General features: G+C 52.9%; 1 protein-coding gene across 1 annotated transcript; it reads right to left on the bottom strand.

Moving 5' to 3' along the window:
• Nucleotides 1–69: 69 nt before the first annotated feature.
• Nucleotides 70–16,231, bottom strand: TMBIM1 (transmembrane BAX inhibitor motif containing 1). Its single transcript, XM_036915811.2, has 12 exons — nucleotides 16,075–16,231; nucleotides 7,434–7,675; nucleotides 6,102–6,202; nucleotides 5,221–5,285; nucleotides 4,964–5,017; nucleotides 4,467–4,517; nucleotides 3,905–3,944; nucleotides 3,647–3,684; nucleotides 3,407–3,494; nucleotides 2,991–3,086; nucleotides 1,905–1,958; nucleotides 70–1,510 (listed from the first exon to the last, which is right to left on the bottom strand). Exons 2-12 carry the CDS (start codon nucleotides 7,633–7,635, stop codon nucleotides 1,364–1,366), a joined length of 936 nt encoding a protein of 311 aa, XP_036771706.1. The 5' UTR covers nucleotides 7,636–7,675; nucleotides 16,075–16,231; the 3' UTR covers nucleotides 70–1,363.
• Nucleotides 16,232–21,299: the final 5,068 nt, after the last annotated feature.

The raw sequence follows: 21,299 nt of genomic DNA, 5'->3' as shown, positions 1-21,299 counted from the left end.
TGGGCAAAACAAGACCCATATCCCAGAGCTGACACCTTTTAAAGTGAAGAAAACCAGAACCAAACTGGGTTTTAAGTTCTAAACATAAAACTTTATTACATTTCTAGTTATATCCTTTTCTGTGATATATTTAGGATCAAGTACTTAACAGAGAAGTCCGGATTATACCCTTGAGCTGCTTTGGTTTCCACCCCTGTGGAATAGAGTGACATCTGCCCCCTGCCCCAGTCCAGCCGGAGGCACTTGGTATCTCAGAAGTAGTAGCTGGCTGGAGAGGTGGAACTCAAGTCTAAAATCCCCCAGCGTGAGTTAAGAACTGAGAGGGGACGTCTCCTTCCTCCCAGGGTCACCCCACCCCAGTTAGCTGAAGGGAAAACAAGTCTCCATGGGTGCCACAGAGGCTTCCATATCCCTCTGACCCGGTGGAGGACCCCGAGGCACCTTCCCTGCCCCCCTGCAGTCTCTCTTCACCTAGGTTCCCTCCTGCCACACTTACCATGCAACAAACCTCATCTCCTGGCCTTTGCCCTTCACTTTCTGTTCTGAGCAGCCTGAGCACAGGGAACAAGAGGTCCGCGTGGCCAGAGACATGAGGCACCCAGGGAGGCCCCAGGCAGCTTAGGAGAATGTGACCTAATGGCTGCAGATGGACTTGCTCTCTCCACCAGCACAGCCACGAGGAGGCCCAGGGCAGATGCTGCTCCATACTGGCCCCTGTGCTTGCCTCTGCTCGCTCTCCTCCTCCTCCCTAACCCCAACCCAGCTAAACAGTATATACCTGTCACAGAAGAAGAGGGATTGTAGCAGGGAGAGCTGTGGGCACAGATCTCTTTTACCTTCCTGAGCTGGAAGGCACCAGGGGTTGGCAGAGAAGTACAGGGTTAACAGCCTGAGCTCAGGAGGCTGGGGACAAAGCTCCCTGGCTTTGCTGGGGGGTCAGGGAGGAAAGAGCTCTAGCTACTGAACCCAGAAGCCTGTGGTAGAGGTAAGAGGGCATACCTCATCACTTTGAAGTTACTTTGCTTTTCTCATATTCCCTTTTAGCTACAGACTAGGTTCTTTTTATCCCTCCTCCTCCAACCCCAGCTGTTCAGAAGAATTTGGTGCCATGTACTGGGGTGGAAGGAGAAGGCACTAGTCCCTGCCGGACCTACAAAGGCAAGTTAGTCTGTCCCCAGTTCCTCCAGCCCACCAGGTACCTGCATGTCCACAGCCAGAGAGGCCACCCATCCCAGGACAGAAAGGAAACTGGGTATATATTACTTCAGGGGAAGGAAAGGGGCCTAAGGCCCAGACCTGGGTCACAGGGCCCAGCCCAATAGGGAAGAGAGAGCCCAAGATGGGGCGGAATGGGGGGTGCTCCTTAATTGCGATCCCCCACCAGCTGCAGCACAAAGGTGAAGATGTAGATGATGTCTGTGTAGATCTGAAGGGCGCCAGTGATGTAGTCCTCCGGGCTGATTGTGTGCTTCCGGTTCCCCAGGACCAGCTGCGTGTCGTAAGCCAGGAACTACGGGGACAGGGAAGGCATGGGTGAGGACCAGGGCTCAGTGGCCAGAGCTTGTGTCAGGTCAGCAGATCTGTCCCATGCAGTGTACTCAAGGGGACAGGATAATAAAGAGCACAGCACCTGGTCTCTGCCCTCCAGCAGTTCACAGTCTAAAAAGGGGGATGGATACATCACTGTCTATAACAGCCTGCTGAGGATTCAGGAGTAGGCAAAATGAACAAGAGATTGTAGGAATGCCCAGAAAATCAATGAAACCTCTTGACAGTGGGGAGAGGGAAGGGTGGCTGTGGCACCACTCCCTGCCTCCTGCAGCCTAAATTGATGCTCCATCGACCCAGTTCTTCCCCTCCAGCCCCCGAGCTCCCCTTCCTAGAGGAGGCAGGGCCTTACTCACCAAAGTGAAGCAAATGGCCCCCAGAGCAGCATAGACCATGTGCAGCCAGTAAATCTGGGGAGAGAGGACAGGGTTGACGTTAGAAATCTCAGCAAAACACTGACCGAGGCAAGCCTCAGGACCAGCTTCCCCTGGGATTCTGGATCCAAATGGGGAGATCCAGGAAGGATCTACTACATGATCCTTGGCTCGAGGGCCAGCTGCATGCAAGGACTACTTCGGCCTTCCAAGTACTGGAAGAAATGAAGAATGGTAACCTGCTTGGCAGGAAAACAGAGGCCATCCTCCAATGGCCATGTAAAACCAATCTCCAAAGTTAGTTAAGGTACATCAGAAGTGCCCGTTACACTTTTGGAAAAAGGAAGGTGGCTAAGTTAGAGCTCTAGGCAGACAGAACCAGGCACGCACTGGCTGAAAAGCCCTGTCAACTTTCCGCTAGTCATGGTCAGCATTCACTAGAATGATTCCTGCAGCCCAGCCTGGGAGGGAAGCCCCCCAACCACCCTGATGAGTATCAGAATCAGGGAGCACCCCAGGGCAGCCCTGCTCAAAGCCATCCAGGTACCTGTCTACAGAAAGGCGGGGCCAGCCCATGATCAAGAGGGCAGGCAGCCCTCATGTTAACAGGCCTCCCTTCCCAGCACTGTTCTCCCGGCCCCACCGTGAGGCTCCCAGCCTAGGGCCTCACACTCTCCAACTAACTGAAATAAAAGAGGAGTTGGCTACAGTGGCCCCTGAGGTCCCTTCCATCTAAGCCCATCTTCTCGGTCCTCTGCGTACCCCTCCCAGTTTGCCTCCTAGAACCTGACAGCAGCTGCCGGACAGACCTCATCCACTACTTCCCACAGGAGTTCCATGCTGTCCAGGGCCTCAGGTACTACGGCTCCCAGGGCCTTCTGTCTCCAGATAGAGACAATACCTGACCCAAAGGATGGCGCTTCAGCCTGAGTGCCTTCGGTAGCCAGTCGAGAGGTTCTGGAAGTCAGAGCTCACCCAGACCTGGGTGGGGCCTGATACACCACGTTAGACAGAAAGTCTTTTCTAAGCACTGGGCCCACTTGACCCCAGCTCTGCCAGTACACTCACATATTTGAAGGACAACACAATGGCAGTGACGATCCCAGTCACCATCAGCACAATTCCCAGGACACAGAAGAGGCCTGTGCACGAGGTGAAGTCCACCTGCCGGGAAGGGAGGAGGTGGCCCCCATCAGATGAGTGACACAGCGAGCAGCCCAGCCACGTGGCCTGGCCTCCCCTCCCCAGGAGCCCCAGGGCTGCCTCCTGGGAGGCATGTGGTGGCCACATCCTCCTCAGGACAGACACCAGACAGCAGTCTCGTAGGTGCAGACAGGAGGGAAAGGGGATTAGGGTTTCTTGGAGAAACCCCTGGTGTACAGGGGTCTGGGCCTTCCCAGGCCTGTTCGAGGGCCAAGCCAAAAGGGCCAGGTCTGTATAAGAAAGAGGGCGGGCTGGCTGGGGAGGGGCCCTGTGCCCCTTACCTTGGTCTGGAAGCAGAAGACAGTGACTGAAATGGACACCACAGCAGTGATGATCATCGCGATGATGACGGCTTTGGTTCCATACACACTGAGGGGAAGGACGGGTGAAGAGAGACAAGAGACGTAAGCGTGTATGAAATAGTCACTTCTGGAAGGATCCTGCCCAGAATAGCCCAAGGATGCCCCATTCCCCCATATTACACACTTGCTGAGGGTGTGGTGGTTTGTCCCTGAATGTACCTGGAAATGGTGCCTGTCATGAAGCCCATGGCAAGAGTCTGAGGGAAGGACAGAGACAGGAGTGAAACACTTAGGGAAGGCAGGGCCCTGGAGGCACGGCTGCGGGGCCTGCGGGGGCTGGGGGAGAACAGGACTGAGCAGGGGCCAGGCCGCCGCAGCCACTGAGGAGGCCAGTGGGGGCATCGTCCACAGTGATGCCCCCATCCCTTCCCTGAGACCGGCCCTCCCGCACACCCCCCTCACCCCTTCTAGACTTACAAAGATGGTCAGCAGGATGATGTTCCATGGGAAACGGCGTCTGAAGGGGAAGAGACCATGATTAGGGGCCTGGGGGGCAGAGGCTCCTCTAGCAGAAGGAGGTTCTTGGCTCAGGTGCCTAGAGAATTAGACCTTGACCTGGGGAGAGGGAGGGCGGCAAGGCCTCTGGTACTGCTCAGGTGGTCTATGCAGGGTCCGCATGGGGCAGTGGGACAGCTGGGGCTGTGGAGCCACAAAGACCTGGATTCGTTTGCAGTTCCGCACTGACTGCCTGTGTGACTGAGAAAGTTACTCAGTCTCTTTGGGCCCGGGTTCTTCCTATTTGTTAAATGGTTAAAATGCTGCATGTCTTACAGGGTTGCTCTAAGAACCACAGCTCCATAGCTCAGTAGATCCCACACAGGCAAGGTTCTCTGTACACACCCGAACAGCAGCTGCTCTCACCTTTATCCTGTTAGTAAGTCTCCATTCAACTGTTATAAGGAATCCCCTTTCTTCCCAAAACACTTGGCCCCCTCGTGCCCCTTGGCCTCCCTTCTCATTATCTAAGTCTCGGACTCACCTGGGTCCCTGGCAGCAGGCGAGGGTCAGGTAGGTGGCCAGGAAGACAGCACTGGAGAGAAATGAGGAAGGAGTCTACAGGCCCAATCTGCCCCCGGGAGCCCCCCAGGCCCAGCCTGGCACACTCACCAGACTGGCAGGGTGGAGCCCGCAGAGCTGTTTGCAAATCTGAGGGGAAGCTACCCAGGAGGCCAGGGGCACTGAGAGCCTCTGTAATGGGGTTTGGCCAGGGAAGACCTGGAGAGGAGGCCATGGCAGACAAGCTCACAGAAATGGGGCAGTTCTGCGGAGTGCGTGTTGCCACAGGTTCCCACTCCCTTGCTCTTAGGAGCTCCATGATGCTGTTACTCCACACTCGGTCTCACACACCCCCACTCCCCGGCACAGCTGGCAACAAGGAGGGCCCCTCCCCAAAAGTACTTTGATCCCTGCCCCGAGAAACGCTGGTCGGTTGCTGCTCCCCCATCCCCCCCCAGGCAGAGAGGAGCACAGACTCACTAGGATGCGTAGTAGACGAACAGGTTTCTCCTCACAAACTCGCTGACTGGCCTCCTGTGGGGCAGGAGAGGACCAGAGAGGGGTCACACCACGGGCCTGCCTACCCCCCTGGGGCAGCCGGCTGCTGTCTCTCTCTCTGATCAGCAGCATCCAGACTTGTCTTCCAATCCCTCTTGCGAAAAGGGCCCACCCCAACCCACACTCCCAGCAGGTGGCCCAGAGCTTGCAAGGGAGGGCAGAGAGGCCTAGAGACTCACACAAAGGTAAAGATGGCGATGATGGCAACCGTGAGGAGCAGCTGGATGGAGATGATGGTGTAGACCTGGAACAGACAGCAGTGGGCAGCCCCGGTCAGCACCCCACAGCCCTGGCCCCTCCCTAGCCCCAGGCCCAAGAGCTCAAAAGACCCTGCCACTGTCTCCCTCCCGTCTTTTAGTGGGGGGCAGGGGGCCCCTTCTTAACTCTGAAGGATCTACTCTCTCTTTCTACTTGAGAGCCCTCCCCAGCTGCAGCCTGGCCTACAGGCCACCTCCTAAGATACAGGACCCACCCTTAGAGCTGACCCCCACCTCCAGCTGCTTCTCGACCTCTCCCCTCCTGGTCCTACATCCGGCCTCAGTTCACTCCCTCCTTCCCCTGCCCCACAGCCATGCAGCATTTGCAGCAGTTCATCTGACATCTGCGGGGTGCCTGTCAACTCTGAGCAGGGCACAGGGCAGAGGAGAGATGTGGGAGGGGTAGGCTACGGAGTGTGATCATTTCTGGCTTCAAGTTGCTTACAGTCTAACAGGAGAAAGGAATTTGGGGAGGCACAACTGTAGGCAGAGCCCACCTAGATTTTCCAAGATTGAATCTACCCCACCAAAACAAGTTCAAGGAAGAGAGGAGCAAAAGACAGGTGAGCATGGGTCAGAGGAGCTGGGAACCTCTTTGAGGAGAGCGCAGGGCTAGTGAGACCCCGGAAGGAGCAGCCTATTTCCATGGGAATGAGTTCCCCTTCCCATCCCTACAGCTAAAAGGGCCCAGGTACACCCACCTCCCTCCCAGCCCAGCCCCTCTCTCACCTCCCAGCCCCTCTCTCACCTCCCAGACCCCCTCTCACCTCCCAGACCCCCTCACCTGCCAGCCCATCTCTCACCTTGCGGATGAAGGTATGTCGGACTTTCCTGTCGTCCCACTCTCCAGGTCCAAAACTGTCACTCACTGCTCTCTCCTCTCCGTCATAGCCCTGGCCTGGGCCTGGGGAAAGATCACATATGACCAACTGGGGACTTGGGACTTGTGGTCTCAATCCCAAAGCCTCCATGATACGATCTCAAATGGAGTCTCAGGTAGCTCATCCATGACAAGTGACAGAAACTCAGGAACTCCTCACCCAAGCCAGGTCTAGATGCCTTCAGAGTGACCAGAACTGGCCTGGGCACCATATGGAGCCCTGTGCCCGTCACGAGGGGCTTAGGTTTGAACTCTCCATCAGCATGCATTTATTGAGGGCTCCTAGGTGATGGTGCCCAGACCTTCCACACCCAGGTGCTCAGGGTATGAACGTACACAGTCCCTGCCAGCAAGAGGTCACCGATCTAGTGAGGAAGCTGGGCAGGTGTGAGGCTTGGAGTATCGGCCAGAGAAGTTGGAGGGGTCAGAGCAAGGAACTCAAGAATGGAAAGAAATGATAAAAATACAATGCATGTGTGGAGGGTGGAGAACAGTACGAAGACTGTCATGTACTCCAGGGCTCAAGGAAAAATATGTCAGGGGCATGTGCGCACAGGACGAGGCACGGCTGTAAACGTAACCCATGAGCTCGTGTTCACACCAGAACACGCACGACCAGATGAGAGTTGGCTGTGGCCCAGGATTCCAGAGATGCTGCGGGGCTCAAAAAACATTCCTTGAATGCCTCCTTTGGAATTGCTCTCAAATCCATGTGAGCCACTAGGAAGTCTCACTGCATTTGAACTTCATCTCATTTCTCACCAAACAGGGCATTTACCTGCCATGATGTTTATCAAACATCCAGATGATTTCTGGATGTTTGCAAAAATCAGATGTTACCTTAAAGACTGAGAATGTGTTAGCATAGAGAACGTTAAAAAAAAAAAAGGTACTTGGGGTTTCAAAGGCAGTTCCTCCGTAAGAGGCAAATCTGGGTGGGGTAACTGGGAAATGCAAATAGCCTCCTGAGATAACATCTCTGAAGTAATTGCTTCACCCACCCACTTTCTCATCTGCCGCACGTTCTGGGATGTCTTACAGACTCAGTCTCCTTGCTGAAAAATGGGACTAGCGGATGGTTGTGGGGGTGCAGGGTGCCTAGGTGCTGGGTAACAAAGATGAGGAAATGGAAGAAGAGATCTAAAGAGATGAAAAAGGATTAAAAGGGAAGCTGAAAAGGAAGGAAAGGAGGTGGCCTCCTGTTACAAGTGCTGCCTCCTCCCACCCACCCCCCAGCTACCCTTCTGGGACTCACCGTAGTGCATGGGCATCGGGTGGATGGGGGGCATAGGCTGTGGGTAGCCAGCAGGGTGACCGTAGCCAGGCTGTGGGTAGGCAGGGTAGGCAGGGTACCCTCCAGGCAGGACAGATGGCTGCCCGTAGCCCCCCTGGGGTGGAGGGCCAGGGTACAAAGGGTTGCGGTCCTCATACGGAGGAGGGGCACTGGGGTTCGACATGGCCTCTCAAGTGCTGAGGGAAGTCCCCAGTTGCTGGGACCTGAAATGGGAGATGAGAAAAACCGTCATGAAGGCCCAGACCCAGCTCAGCCACAGGCCATCCTGCCCCTCCCCACAGCAGCTCAGCCCCTGCCCTCCACCTTCACGCTAGCTTTCCGTCGTCCACTGCCCTCCTTACTGTCCAGCTTCCTACTGTAGGAACACAGGGGGGTTGGTGCAGGAGCCCAGAACAGTCACTGGGCACCAGTGGTGTGAGAGACAGGGAACTGGTTGGGGTCGAGGGGCTGGAACTCCTCTGTGCTCATTTATGAACACCTTCCAGTGATCAGGGAAGAAGCCCCACAGCCCCCAGCAAAACATCCTGGTGAGTCACAGGCCAGCTGGGACCCATTGAAGGGCTCAGCCCAGTGCCAGCACTAGCTGGCAGGAGCCCCAGGCCTGAAAGGCAGAGCTGGGGAGGAGCCAAAGCTCAGAGGGAAGGGTGGGGAGGAGGTGGAGGACAACAAGCCAGCCCCAGGGCCAGAGCCACCAGGCTGGGATCCATGAACAGTGGACAGTGGCTGAGTCAGGAGACGCCTGAGAGGCTCGGGCAAGTGGGTGCATGGGGCCGGCTACTGGGGGCTGGGAGGCTGTACAGAAGGGCAGGCCTGAGACAGGACTTTCTGGTTACTTCAAATAACAATCGAGGTGTATCAGATGGGCATGTGGCAGCCACCACTCTCTTCACGGCCTTGCCAGGGGGTGGACAGTACATGCAGGACCCTGAAGCCCCCTGAGAGGAGGAAACATATTTTGAACCCCAGGGTCTCTGGTGTCCCTGTGATTCCTGCCTGTCCCAGAGCCTGTGACTAGCAGAGAGGGGAGTATGCTGAGGAGGTATGTCACAAGATCCAGTCCATACTTTGTCTGCAGCAGGTAAAGCCCCACAGCTAGGGGGCGCTCAGGAATGAGGAGGAGGAGGGATCAGAGGGACCTCCAGGTTGTGTGGCCCTGAATGCCCATTTCAAATAAGGGAACCAAGATCCAGAACAGTGAAGGGCCTCCCTAGGATCACAGAAGTAGCAGGTTAATGCACAACCAGAATGGAGGCTTTCAGGGTCCTGGGTATGTATGTGTTCTCTATATTATGCTGTGTTTTTTATACCTCTTACGCCAAATAAATGTCCCCTGGGCCTAGTGGTCCCCTCTGAGGTGGCAGGGATGGGGGCTTTGGAAGAGCTAAGGAGGAAGTCCCTGGAAGGCCCCTGTGTCCCTGGTAGGGACGAGCCCTGGCTGAGCCTGGGCCCCTGGACAAGGCTACCATCTGCTAGAGCATCTCCAAGGGGCAGACCTTTAGGATCCCACAGGGAGGAAGCCCCCCCACCAGATGCAGATTCAGAACCTCTGCTAAAAAGAGGAGAGAACCAGCTTCTCTTTTTAGGGCACCCCACGCAGTTCAGGGATCAGATAAAGGATTGTCCTTTCTCTTCTCTCTGGCGACAACTGGGATAATTCTGAGAAGGGAAGGTGGCAGGGAGGAGGGATTGAGTAACAGGCCAGGTCTCTAAATGGGTTATTTTGAGGAAAGCTGTTCTCCATCTTCCCAGAGTAAATGGACCAGAACAGCAAGAATGTGTCAGGTCAGAAAGCACGAAGGCCTTCCTGACAGGGAAGCTGGGACACAGCAAACCAGGGCGGCAAAAGTGGGCTGGTGGGGAAGGTCCAGCACAGTGGATGGAGCAGGGTAGCGGGAGAGAGCAAGGGAAGACCAAAAACTGAGTGTTGCGAGCATAAGAAACAAGAGATGAACTGTTTTTGAAATGTTCTGGGCTTATGTAAAGGTAGGAAAATAATCACAAGTAGTTACAATACGTGAATCTCCCTAACAGAGTTTTTAAAAAGGAAGAAAGAGAAACTGGGCTCTTCTCCCCTGAGGCAAGAGGCTCCTTCTCCCTCCACCCCTCCACCCACCCCCTCCAGAAATCCCCTTCTAACTCCACCAGGGCAATGGCTCTGTTTGCTGGAAGAGGCCCAGGCAGGCTACCTTTGGAGTAGGGTTATCTGTCATTATTGCTGTCACCTCAGTGCCTGGGGGCATCTAGCATCGACCTTCTGGGTGGTGGTATACAGGTGACCAGGGTGAACACAGTCCAAGAGAACTGGTGGGAAAGGCCTGTGGTGGGAGCCCCAGATGGGCCACCAAATAATGATGTCACCATGACCAGGTCGTGCGGCCTCCTCAGCATACACCTTGGGGTGGGCCGGATGACCTCTGAGCTCATTTCCAGCTCTAACAGACTGTGATCCTGGGAACTACCTCAAACGCCCAGCTACTCGGGGCCTGGGCAATACATGGGAGCTGGGCAAGATGCGGGCCTGCCCTTTGACCAGCCAGCTGCTGCTTCTCCCTCCTTCCTCTAAGCTGAGCCAGGTGAACAGGTCCCTCCCAGACCAAAGGGGCTGCGGCCACAGGATGCAGGGTGAATCATGGAGAGGAAGGTCAGGCTGAGATGGGCTGCGGGGACTTCAGGGTCCCGGTCCAGCTCCAAGGGCTGCTGACTCACAGGGACTCCCTCGCCCTCCCTCTGACTCCCCTGGTTTCAGAGTTCACCAGCAGGCCTGCCTGCCGGCCACAGAGCAGAGCACAGTCCAGTTCTCTAGGGGCTCAGCCACCAGCCCATGTTCACCAGAGACCGGAACTGACCATTTCACCATGCCTCAGTTAATCCACCTGGAAAAGGGGCTTAACACTATAACAGTACCCTCCACAGACTTGTTGGAAAAATACATATATAGCAGTTAGAATCATGCTGACCCCTGAGAGACAGTAAGAGTGGCTAATTTATTGTTTCATTAATCCTTACAGAAACACAACAGGTGGGTAATGTTATGATCACTTTTTACAAATGATGGAAGTAGAGGCTTGGAAGGAGTAGATCACTTGCTCAAGGTTACTTAGCTAGGGTGTGATGAAGACAAGACGATCCTGGATGGACTCGAGCTGTGCTCTTAGACCCCCTGCTCTAATCCCCTGTTCGGATACCCTGTCTATCCAAACTTATCATCACGTCTCACAGCTTCCTGGCGAAGACCCTCTAATGACAACAAAAAGCTTGTGTAGCAAGTGAACACTGAACCCTCTCCAGCCCCCTCCATAATCCCCCAGTTCCCCAGCCCTCCATGACCACCAGGGGAAGAGGGTGGTTGGAGAGAGATTCTGAATCATCAGAGCTGAAAGGAAACTCACCCATCCAAGGCAAGCCACCCCCCTCACTTTACCACCCAGACAGCCACAGTGCAGGGATTTGAATGACCTACCCTTGGTCACAGAGCTGGGCCTGGGGCCTGAACTACACCCAGCTCTCTAGTACAGAGACCTGGGCACCGAAGAGGGAGAGAGTGTCCAGACCAGTCTGGGGAGTGGCTGAGCTCAGCCACACTCACCTCTGAGCAATGCCAGACAGGTAAGAACCTCAGGCCCAGGGCTGCCAGCATTGGCAGCTTCTGAACCTGTACCCTGGCTGCTGCCCCACCTACATTAGGGCCCTGCCACTTCCACATCATCCAGGCCTCAGCTAGGGATGAGGTCTGGGGCTGGCATCTGCCTAGGGAGTAGGGAAACGGGAAAATGGTCAGTATTCACTCTCATAGCTATGACTAAAGATGGGAGCTGGAGAAGAATGTAAAAAGGGAAGGAGAGGAAAAGGAGGCAGAAAACCCAGAGACAGAGTGAGGATGACGAGATGCCCAAAGACTAGACACAGGGAATCAGGTCATCTGGGTTCCGCTGGAAGCTACTGGAGGAGCTCAATCTCCAGGGGCTAAAAAGGACCTTTAAGGTTCCCGCTGGAAGCCTGAACTTTCTTTGTAAAACACAGTGGGCATTCAGCTTCTACTGAACACACTCCAGCAACAGGGGGCAAGGCTGCTCTGCTTGCAGGCAGCTTGCACTATTAGAACATTCTTCCACACAATGCCTGTTATCAAGACATTCAGACTTGCCCATCCTTGCCGAGTTACAAACCTAAGTTTGCTCCTCATTCTCATGACCCCCATCGCCTGCCCAACAGGAAGGAGCCAGAACCTCTCCTTCCTCCTACAGGCCACAGCCATTAGACCCAGCCATCACAGCAGCAGGGTGGGGCAGGGGGGCCTCCAACACAGGACTTCTTGGCTGTTGAGGTTTTCAGATGCAGCCTTGAGAAAGCATTTCCTTCCCCTGGAACCATCACAGTGTGGCCACCAGCTGAGGCCCAGGCTCAGGCTCCCCTAGGGGCACCTGAAGGGTTAAGGCTCCTCCAGAGAGGAGGCCTGAGTTACTGGCATTGCAGCTAGAGGGTGTGTGCTGGAGGGAGGGGCAGAAAGGAGCAGCTGACTGGTCCAGGCAGCCTGCCGTCTGCCCTGCCAGGAACAGAAGCCCAGAGCCAGAATGGAAAGAATAACTCAGGGTGCACATCTCAGGAAACCCCACCCAGCAGGCACAGGAGCCCCAGCCCCTGGCCCACTGTGACCAGATCTCTTGTGACAGTCTCCTTACCTCCCTTTTCCTGTGCCTACCCCTACCCTCCTGCTCTCCCCTCGCCCAAGAAAACACTTCACCCTCCTACCCCAGCACTTAGCCACGAGGGCACAGGAGTAAAAGGATACACCCAAAGCGTCAGGCTAGTCACCAGGCCTGGTGCACACAGACCAAAGGGCCCTTATCCTTCTGTCCTCCTGGCCTCTGGAATTATAGCATGACGCTTAGGAGGACCTAAAAACTGTATCGTCAGAGCTGGCACGGACTTCAAAAATCATCTGGTCATTTGACAGAGGAGGAAACCACAGAGCCAAGAAAGTTCTTGCCCAGCCTACAACAGGCCTCTTGGTCACGGGCTAGGAACTTCCATTCCCAGCCCTGCGCAATGTCTGAGAACTAAGAGTAACACACACAAGAATCCAGACCACTGAGGAAAAGCCAGAACAAGCCACCCTTTTCCCCAGTATTCTGTGGCTGCCTGCTCAGAAATAGATAAGACTGCTAACCCATCACTTCCCTCCCAGCCCTGGCCTCTAGCCAGGGTGGCCTCTCTCCAGAGGATCAGAGACTGAGATGGCTGGCTCCAGTCTCCAAGGAAGGGGAAGCCGCCCTGGAGAGCATGGGAAGACCAGGCCCTGGAGATGCCCCATCAGCCTTCTCTGGGAGTAGAACTGTGTCATCAGTGCAGGTCATCTCAGAGACCCCAGCCAAGGCAGTGGTCAGAACAGCCTGGGTTGCAGATAGGGAAAGAAGAAGCCATTAACTGGGCTGGATGGGGCTTCAGAAACACAGCCCTTATCCACCTCTTTGTGTTTCAGCTTCTGTAGCCTTTCAGTTGAACTTCAAGATTAGGACAGAGAGGTAGATGGTTGATTAACAACTCACAATGCAGAAGGGAGTCTAACCCTTCCCTGTAGTGGGCAGGAAAGGAAGAAAACCACCTACAGTAGTGAGTACTGTGTACTTAGTACTGGTACTAAGGCACATCTCATCCTCACATATTCTTATCACCACTCCACAGATGAGAAAACGGACATTCAGAGAAAAATTCTAAGGTCCCATAGCAGAAGAATGGGCAAAGTCCATTGTAAAAAGTCCATCCATGGCAGAGGCCTGGGTTAGGAGGCAGGGGGCTGAGTTCTTGTTCTGACTCTGGTCTTAACTCCACTGTGTGAGTCGAAGTAGGCCACTCTGCATCTCTGGACTGTTTGCTCCTCCGCAAAACGAGTATACTGACCAAAAGACCAAAGACTATTCCAACTCTTAACAGTCTCTGATTCTGAATCAACTAACAGACCAAAACAGAAGGCTTCAGAGCAGCATGACCTGCTTCTGAAAGAATTAGGCTGGGGTCACTACTGATGTGAAACTGGTCTGGAGATGTCCACAGAGGCGGAGGCACATGGCAGGTTCTAGCTCCCTCTCCTCCTAAACTGCCCCCATATTGCCCTTTGGATGCTCCGACCAGCACCTCCTGGGAGCTTACTTACCCAAGATCCTGCAGAAAAACAGGGTGCTACTGTAGGGAAGAAAAGAGTACGAGGCAGAAAGTCAAGAGACCTGGGTTCAAGTTCTAACTCTGTCAATAACCAGTTATGTGAATCCAGACATATGACCTCCTTTGGCTTCCTCTTCCCCCAAATCTCCCACATGGGGGAGGAGGGACCAGTTATCCAGAACCAGAGAGTGGAAAGCTCAAATCTTCTAGCCAGGCATTTCCCAGTGTTTTAATTTCCCCAGTAGATGTTAATAGATGAGCTCTGAAAACAGTTAAGTCTGAAAACCAACCCACATCCACTTCTGGGAACTCACAGGACACAATGGCATGTTAAGCCTCTGAGAAGTCCTGCAATAAATGAATCTGTTCAACTTCAATTCACCCAGTGTTTCTTCAGGTCTGCCACATTTTTATCAGGGTGCACCTAAATATCCTGGGGGTGCTGAGCAGGCCTTTTCAGCCCTTGTTTCACAGATAGACCCAACCTTGAGAATGGTTTATAACTCATCATATATGAAAACCCCTGTCCTTACCCAGTCCCTCAGGAGTCACATTAAGTACAGCCAAGCCCCCTCACTCTCAGAGAGTCAGCTCAATGCCAAGATCCTCTGTGAGGATTCTTGCTCTTCTCCCCCAGCCAGCTGCTGTTAAAATCTTCACCATGGGATTTATTACCAAGGGCTGGGGGACATCTCCAGCTAGCATAGAACCCAGAGGCTGGCAATCCCTAACATCACCCTATGTGATGGGGAAAAAAATACAAAGTATATATGAGAATAAGGACTCATTCTTACCTTCCTACCTGGCCAGTGTATTAAGCACCCTCTAAGTACCTGGCACAGTGGCCTGTGGACTTCTGGATATCCTCTCTACTTCAAAACAGGACCTAGGTTTTGGCCTAGAATCCTAGAATCCTAGGGTTGGAGGATTCTCAGGGCCATTTCCTCCACAACATTCCCAAGAGAAAGCCCCAGGGTTCACCATATTGTTAACAGAGGCTTTCTTCCCAGAGAGCTGCATGGCCCTCCTGATGCAGCCCTCGGAGGACACACAAGTGTGTGTCCCTTCTCTGGGGCTTCCGCTCTTTCTCAAGGGCCCAGGATGAGAGTTTGGGGGATGGAAGTGCTCTGAGGTAGGTGGCTTCCAGCTGAGGGCCCTGTTCCCATTGGAGGAGGCTGAGCTGAGATGGCTATTACCCCAGCTCATGACATGAGGTTCTCCCCACACTTAGGCTGGAACCCATCATTACCTCTCTGACGTGCCCATTTTCATAAGGGAGGCCTTGAGGTCATGGCTCAAGAAGTCAGAGGAAGCCAGGGTCCTGACACCATATGGTCCCACCACTTCTTTCTAAGTTATACACTGAGTCTCTTTTTGGGTCCTCATGACTAGAGACAGGGAGAGCAGGCAGGTGAGGAGGAAGTATGGCTGCCCCTTTATCCCAGACAAAGCAGCCCCAGGGAAGCACCTGGCTCCCCCTCTACCACTGGCCAGGCCATAGGCACCAGCTTTGAAACCAAAGCTCACCAGTGAGATGAATATTTCACAGGCCCAGAGAACTGGACACCTGAAGGACCTTCCATGACATCTGGCTCTGACCCTGGTTCCCAGGCCTACTCCCACTCACCCCACGTCCAGTTTCTTAAAGTAGAATCCCACCCGATGGACACCACACAGGGGTGTAAGGTGAGAGGGGATGGCAATGCCCAGAGGACAGGGGCTGGTCCAGACCCACAAGATGAAGGCCAATCTCCCAGCAGCCTTGGTCTTCTTGCCCTCCCACCGTTCCCTGGCTCCTTACCCAGTCTCCACTTGTTTTCCCATTTCCCATTTTCCTGGTTGGTTTTTACTCTGACCCACAGAGACCAAGAGGGTGGTACTTCCCTGTAGCTTTCTGAACCCAGCCTGGGGCAGTGGCTAGAAGCAGGTGGGCTGGGGCAAAATTATGGTGACAGAGTGGCCACTTCCCCAGCCAAGGACTTGGGCTGCGGGCCGCTTCCACCGCGACGGTGGGCTAGGACCCCCACCTTTTCCCAGCTCGCTCAAGTTCTCGTTCACCTGTCTACAGCAAGGCCGACACCAGGGTGCTCAGGGTCATTCTCTGCGCCTCCCCTCCCCCTCCTCCCAGCTGAGGGCCATGGAAGCCGTCATACCACGCACAGCTGGCCACCCGGGCTGGCTCTACGGGCACGCCCTGGGACAGACACGCGCCAGAAAGAAGGGGACATGACGCACTCAGACCCTGGCCCGATAGCTGGGCTCCCAAGGCTAAACAGGCGCCACTTGGCCTCCCGAGCCGCACAGGGAAAGCGAAACTGCAATTCGAGGGCGACAGATCCCCACGCGGGCACTCCGAGAAAGTTGGGGAATGCCGTCCCAGCCCTGGCCAGGCCCCGCCGGCCCGCTCTGCCCAACTCCCGCCGGCCCCGGCCCCTTGGCTTGCCTGGCTGCTGCCGACGGTGCGTCCCCGGCCTCCGGGCGCTTCGAGTCCGGCACCGCCCGCGCCGGCCTGGGTGGTGCCCGCGCCGGCCGGGGTGGGTTTGGGCTCCGCGCTCCGCCCCGCCGGCTGGCCTCGTGGGGCGGGGCCTCGGGGCGCCGCCAGGGGGCGCTGGGGTCCGCCCCGTGGGCGCGCGCCTCCCACCGCCCCGAGGACTTCCTAGTATTTTCAGAGCTAAAGGCAGTACATAACCGTGGATGGAAACTTAGAAAACACTGACTTACGGGAAGAAAATCACTTCTTTCCACTCCTCCCGATTCCCAGCGGGAAGCTGTTGCTTCTGGCGCTCCTTTGCCTATATACATGTATTTTGCTTTTTTTCTAGTGTGGAATCATAGTGTATACGTTTTCTTAATTGCTTTTCTTTTATTTAACATTTTAGGATGAACATTTTTCTTGTCACTAAATATCCTCCAGAAGCATAATTTTAATGCCGCAGAGTATTCTAATGCAATGCTGTGCTGACTTATTAAATCAATTTCTTACAGGAGGACATTTAAATGGCTTCCCATTTTTTTATTATTAGACATAAATTCGTGATGAACATCCTTGACAACTCTATTCTTTTAAGCCAAACATACCTTTCAAGTTTAAAACTTCAAACATGCAAATGTAGAGTTGGAACTTAGAATCTCTGTGCCTAGGAACTAAGACATTTCCTGCTTGAAGTTTTCCATGCAGGAAAGCAGGTGTTTTAGAGTCAGAAGTCCTGGATTGGGATATAGATTACCTCTATTAGTGCCCAACCGTGGGCTGGGGCTTTGCACCCATCATCTCACACAGCCACTAATGGAAGGATGCACTCTGAGTTCCACTTCACAGGTGAGGAATGGGTTCTGGGAAGCTTTGGAACATGGTCTGAGTTTGTATAGTTCCAAAGTCCATGTTTTTTCCATTACACCAAGGCTGCTGGTAAATGAACAGCATTATTTCAGGTGCTTATCTCGTACTAGTAGCTATAGATCAACACTACCACTGAATGTCTTTCACAGTCTGTTGGCGCATTTCCTCTAAATGGACAGGGCACTGAGTTGACCAAACCCAGCTGATGTATGCAGTTGGAAAGCAAGACAACCTGAGCACCTCCTGATTCCAAACCCACCACTTAGCACCTTTCCTTACATTATTCTCTCCAGTGGCCAGTCCAGCCCTTTCATAGACGGAGATTTAAGAAGGAGGGACCCCATGGTTTTATTTGGAAGCTCATTTGAACCCTAAGCATAAATGAAAGTGTGCTTACTAGTAAGCATAGTAAGCAATGTTACCACTTAGATTGTGTATTTCAAACCAACAAAAATAGAGTTTTTAAAAATTGTGCCCCCTCTCCCCCCATGTATTGGTATTGGTATATAGAGAGAGAATTCAAGTAGGAGTTGGTTAGGTGGACAGGAGGACATTATGACAGGCTAACTCCCCCAGCCACCCCAACCTTTCAAAATAAATTCAGTTTCTAGGGGCCACAGACCTCATTTTAAGAATCCCCTCCCAAAACATGAGCTCCCCAGCAAGAGCTAATCAGAGCAAGTTCAGATCTGCTCAATCTCTGTCTCTCCCTGGATGGCAAAATAGAGCCCTAGATGAAATGCAAAGCCCAGCAGACTCTGGCCACATCTCCTATGTCCCCTCATGCTCTCTATGCTTAGGTCCCTCCTCCCGAAGGCACCTTCCACTTTCTAGAACTGCCAGAATGGTCTCCAAGGAGATTGGTTTTCAGGCAGCAGTCACATCCACCCCACGGAAAAGCGGAATGTGGGGACGCACACAGCCAAGCCCCACAAGCCCTGCTGCCTGCTCTTTCTCCTGAGCCCATTTTCTGATCATAGAATCAAGATTTTAATCCTAAAAGAACATCTGAAGTACCCCCTCCTGGGCAACAGTTCACAATAGGCCTTAAATAAATGATGTCTCCTTCCCTTAACCCCTTTTTATATGGGATAAAAAAGATAAAGTCCTTCTCAGTAAGACTCTTAGCAGATTTTAATTAACCTGTATTGTCTGCCAAGAAGACAGGAATTTCTGGTTCTGGAGATGACAAAGCTGAAAGGCATAGCCCCCGTCCTCAAGAAACTCAGGCTCTAAGGGAGATGGTAAAAGACCAGATAATTATAATTTCGACAATTTGACAAGTGCTGGGATGAAGAAGTGTCCACTTGGTTCAATGCGATTTCAGAGAAAGGAGCTCCTCACCTAGCATGGGGTGGGGGTAGGGGGTGTTTCAGGAAAGACTCTTCAGAAGCAGTCACACCTGCTTCGAGTGTTGGTGGGTTTTCAGGAAATCAGTCGAGCTGGTGGAGGGGCAGGGAGGAAGGTTCTCTAGGTAGAGGGAAGAGCATCTGAACCAGGGAGATTAGGGCCCCTTGTCCCCGCAATCTAGGATTGGGCAAGAGGAGTGGGATGGGAGTGGTAAGAAACAGGGATGGCCAAGGAGTTAGGGAGCCAAGAATTTAGATTTTCCCCGAAGACAATGAGGAGCCAGGAGACTGTCAACAGCCGTCTAGAAGGAGGTCAGGAGGGTCGGGGAGGGTGGGAGGTGCCCCTGGAGTAGGGTCAACCTCCGTGAATAAAGACGCAGGATGGATGACCTGTTCAATTTGAATTTCAGACAAACATCAAATAATTTTTTGCAAAAGTATATCCCTCATCTCATACAATATTTGGGAATAGTTATGCTAAAAAAGTATTTGTTGCTTATCTGAAGTTCAAGTTGAACTGGGCATTTTGTATTTTTCTGGCAACGCTGCTCTGAGAGGAAAGTCAGGTCAAGCCAGAGGCAACAGGAGGCAGGGTGGGGAGCGTAGAAGGGATCAGGCTGTTGTTTATTTTGGGGATGTGGTAGCCAAAGCTTGGTGACCGATGGCAAGAGGTAGATGGAGTCTGGAAAGGGTGGGCCCCCCGAGTGCCCCAGCCCAGGTGGAACAGGGAGGGAGTGGCTGGGGAAAGTTTAACTGGACTGGTGGATCCCGAGAACTTTCTCTGCTGCCCAGCCCCAGGGCTCCACTGATCTGCCTTACAAATTCCTAGTGCAGTGTGTCTGATCAGACTTTACTCCACCCAAGCGAGAGCTTCTCATTTATCACTAACTTTCTCATAGAAATTGCCTTTTTTCAGAGGATTCTGTAGTTACTGAATTGAAGCATTTAACCCAGCCTAGGATAAATCTGCCTCTTTCTCCCCACTGGAAGGTAAGGACAAAATCCCATTCATTCCTAGGCCTCAGACAGCCCTGCCCCATTGTCCATGGAATTGAAGGAACTATAATGCTCTAAACTGGGGTCAGGGTAAGGCTCTCGGGTACAAATGACAGATATATTGGGGTTGGGGGAGGACATTAGAGCTCTTTCCCCTAAAAATTAGCCCTATATTCCATAAACATTAGCACTTTCATAAAGAAATAAGGAATGGAAAGAATGGTGGATTCTGATGTCCAAGAAGCAAGTGTTTTGTCCCAGCTTTGCCGCTCAATGGCCATGAGGTCTGGAGCCCATCTCTTTACATATAAATGAGTCTTATTGTTGTAGTAGGTAGATAGCCAGACAGGAGCAGGGAGGAGGGTGGGGACTTCCTCTGGTGCTTACATTAGGTTAGATGCTGGTTTAAATTCTAAACATTCCATGTGAACTGTTCTTGTGGGATGTGGGGAGTGAGAGTATAGATAACAGACCTGCCAAAATGGACTAGTTCCAACCTCAAGCAGAAGTCGACCCTGACTTCACCTCAAAGTACATTATAGGCACTACGGTCTCATTCCCATACTAAAAATCACACCCCTTGGTGCCATGACAGTTCCGAGGCAGACCATCTGAGGACAAAAAGAGGGCCTCACCCTATTTACTGGATATCCCCTCTCTATTCTGAGAAAACGCACCTATCTTCATGAATACGCCACCCCCTGCTTACACTCCAGCTATAAGACCACCCAACCCGACCCCCGCTGCACTGCTCACCTCTGAAGCTCTCCCACGCTCTGTCCTTGAGTGTGTACTTTACTAAACAACTCTTTTCTTGTACCTGCTCAATCTTCTCATGAATTCTTTCTTGCTGAGTCAAGAACCCTCCCCTAGGTAGGCTGAGGTCTCACCTAGTGTGCAGGGAGCTTCTCTCCCCGGATGGAATTGCCCCGGCAGCATAATCATACTGCTCTTCCCTGCCTCCTTTGACTTTTGAAGACTCAGATGAAACCATCCATGTGAAAGGCATTGAAAAGGGTATGCACATGGTGATGTTCCTAACTGTACCTGGCTAGACAGAACTGGAAACGGGTTAGGTAAGAGCTCCTTCCCAAGACGCACTGCCTTGTGCGGAAGGCTGGGCCACAGAACCAGCCTGGCATCCACCGTCTTGGCCAGGACACTGCATGTTGCTTTCCAGTCTCCCCTGACCACCAGAATCATATAAGGGCTTTGTGAAAAAAGATTCCCTTGGGGATACATCGTGCTAGACCTTTGAATCAGATGCTTCACCAGAGGCTGCAACACATGCCCCAAGGTAAATCTGATTATCAACACACTTTGGTGCTAAATAGGCCTGGGTTCCATTCAAATCTCATTAGTGGTTGCATGACTTTGGGCATATTACTTATGGACACACGACACTGGGCATGTTATGGAGGATTCATGTCCTTATCTGCAAACAGGAAGGTAATAATATAGGGTAGTAAGGATTAAAAATCTCGGGACGTAGTAAAACCTGTCAGTTGTTACTGTTTGTGATAGAAGGGCAGTGATTCAGTAATTTAACACAGCAGTTTGGCCAGCAATGTGATTACATTTGGAAGACTACACAGGTCCTGGTTGGATGAATTCACAGTAGCTCTGGAGGCCCAGGTTCCAGCTGCTCTCGCACTCTGCTCACTGCCACTGTGGACCGTGGCCTCCTAGGTCATCCTGACCTATTGCAGGATTCCCAGCTTTTGAAATTCCCTCCTAGTCACAAAGTCTTTCACCGTATTTCACTTGCATTTGTCTGAACAGTAATCTCCACTTCAAGGGCTCCTCCCTCAGACCACCATCTATCTCTCTAGCTCAACAACTCCACCCCCGACAATTCTGTGACCACCCCAGGATCAACGATCTATGCATCTTACTTCCACTTCCCTATCCCTCCCAGCCTCACTTCCCTCCTTAACCAGTCGGATCCATCATTAGAATCACTCCTCTACTCCTTCATCCCTC

Source organism: Manis pentadactyla, chromosome 6 (genome assembly GCF_030020395.1).
Source record: "Manis pentadactyla isolate mManPen7 chromosome 6, mManPen7.hap1, whole genome shotgun sequence".
NCBI lineage: Eukaryota > Metazoa > Chordata > Mammalia > Pholidota > Manidae > Manis > Manis pentadactyla.
The sequence above is the reverse complement of the archived record's forward strand: the minus strand, read 5'-3'. Positions and strand labels throughout refer to the sequence as shown.

Excerpts from the sequence above, each read along its gene's own strand:
- TMBIM1 (XM_036915811.2), bottom strand. The coding sequence starts at position 7,635 with ATGTCGAACCCCAGTGCCCCTCCTCCGTATGAGGACCGCAACCCTTTG. Across the intron at positions 6,203-7,433 it reads CCCGATGCCCATGCACTACG|GCCCAGGCCAGGGCTATGAC; the intron begins GTGAGTCCCAGA and ends ATCTTTCCCCAG. Across the intron at positions 1,511-1,904 it reads GGGCCATTTGCTTCACTTTG|TTCCTGGCTTACGACACGCA; the intron begins GTGAGTAAGGCC and ends CTGTCCCCGTAG.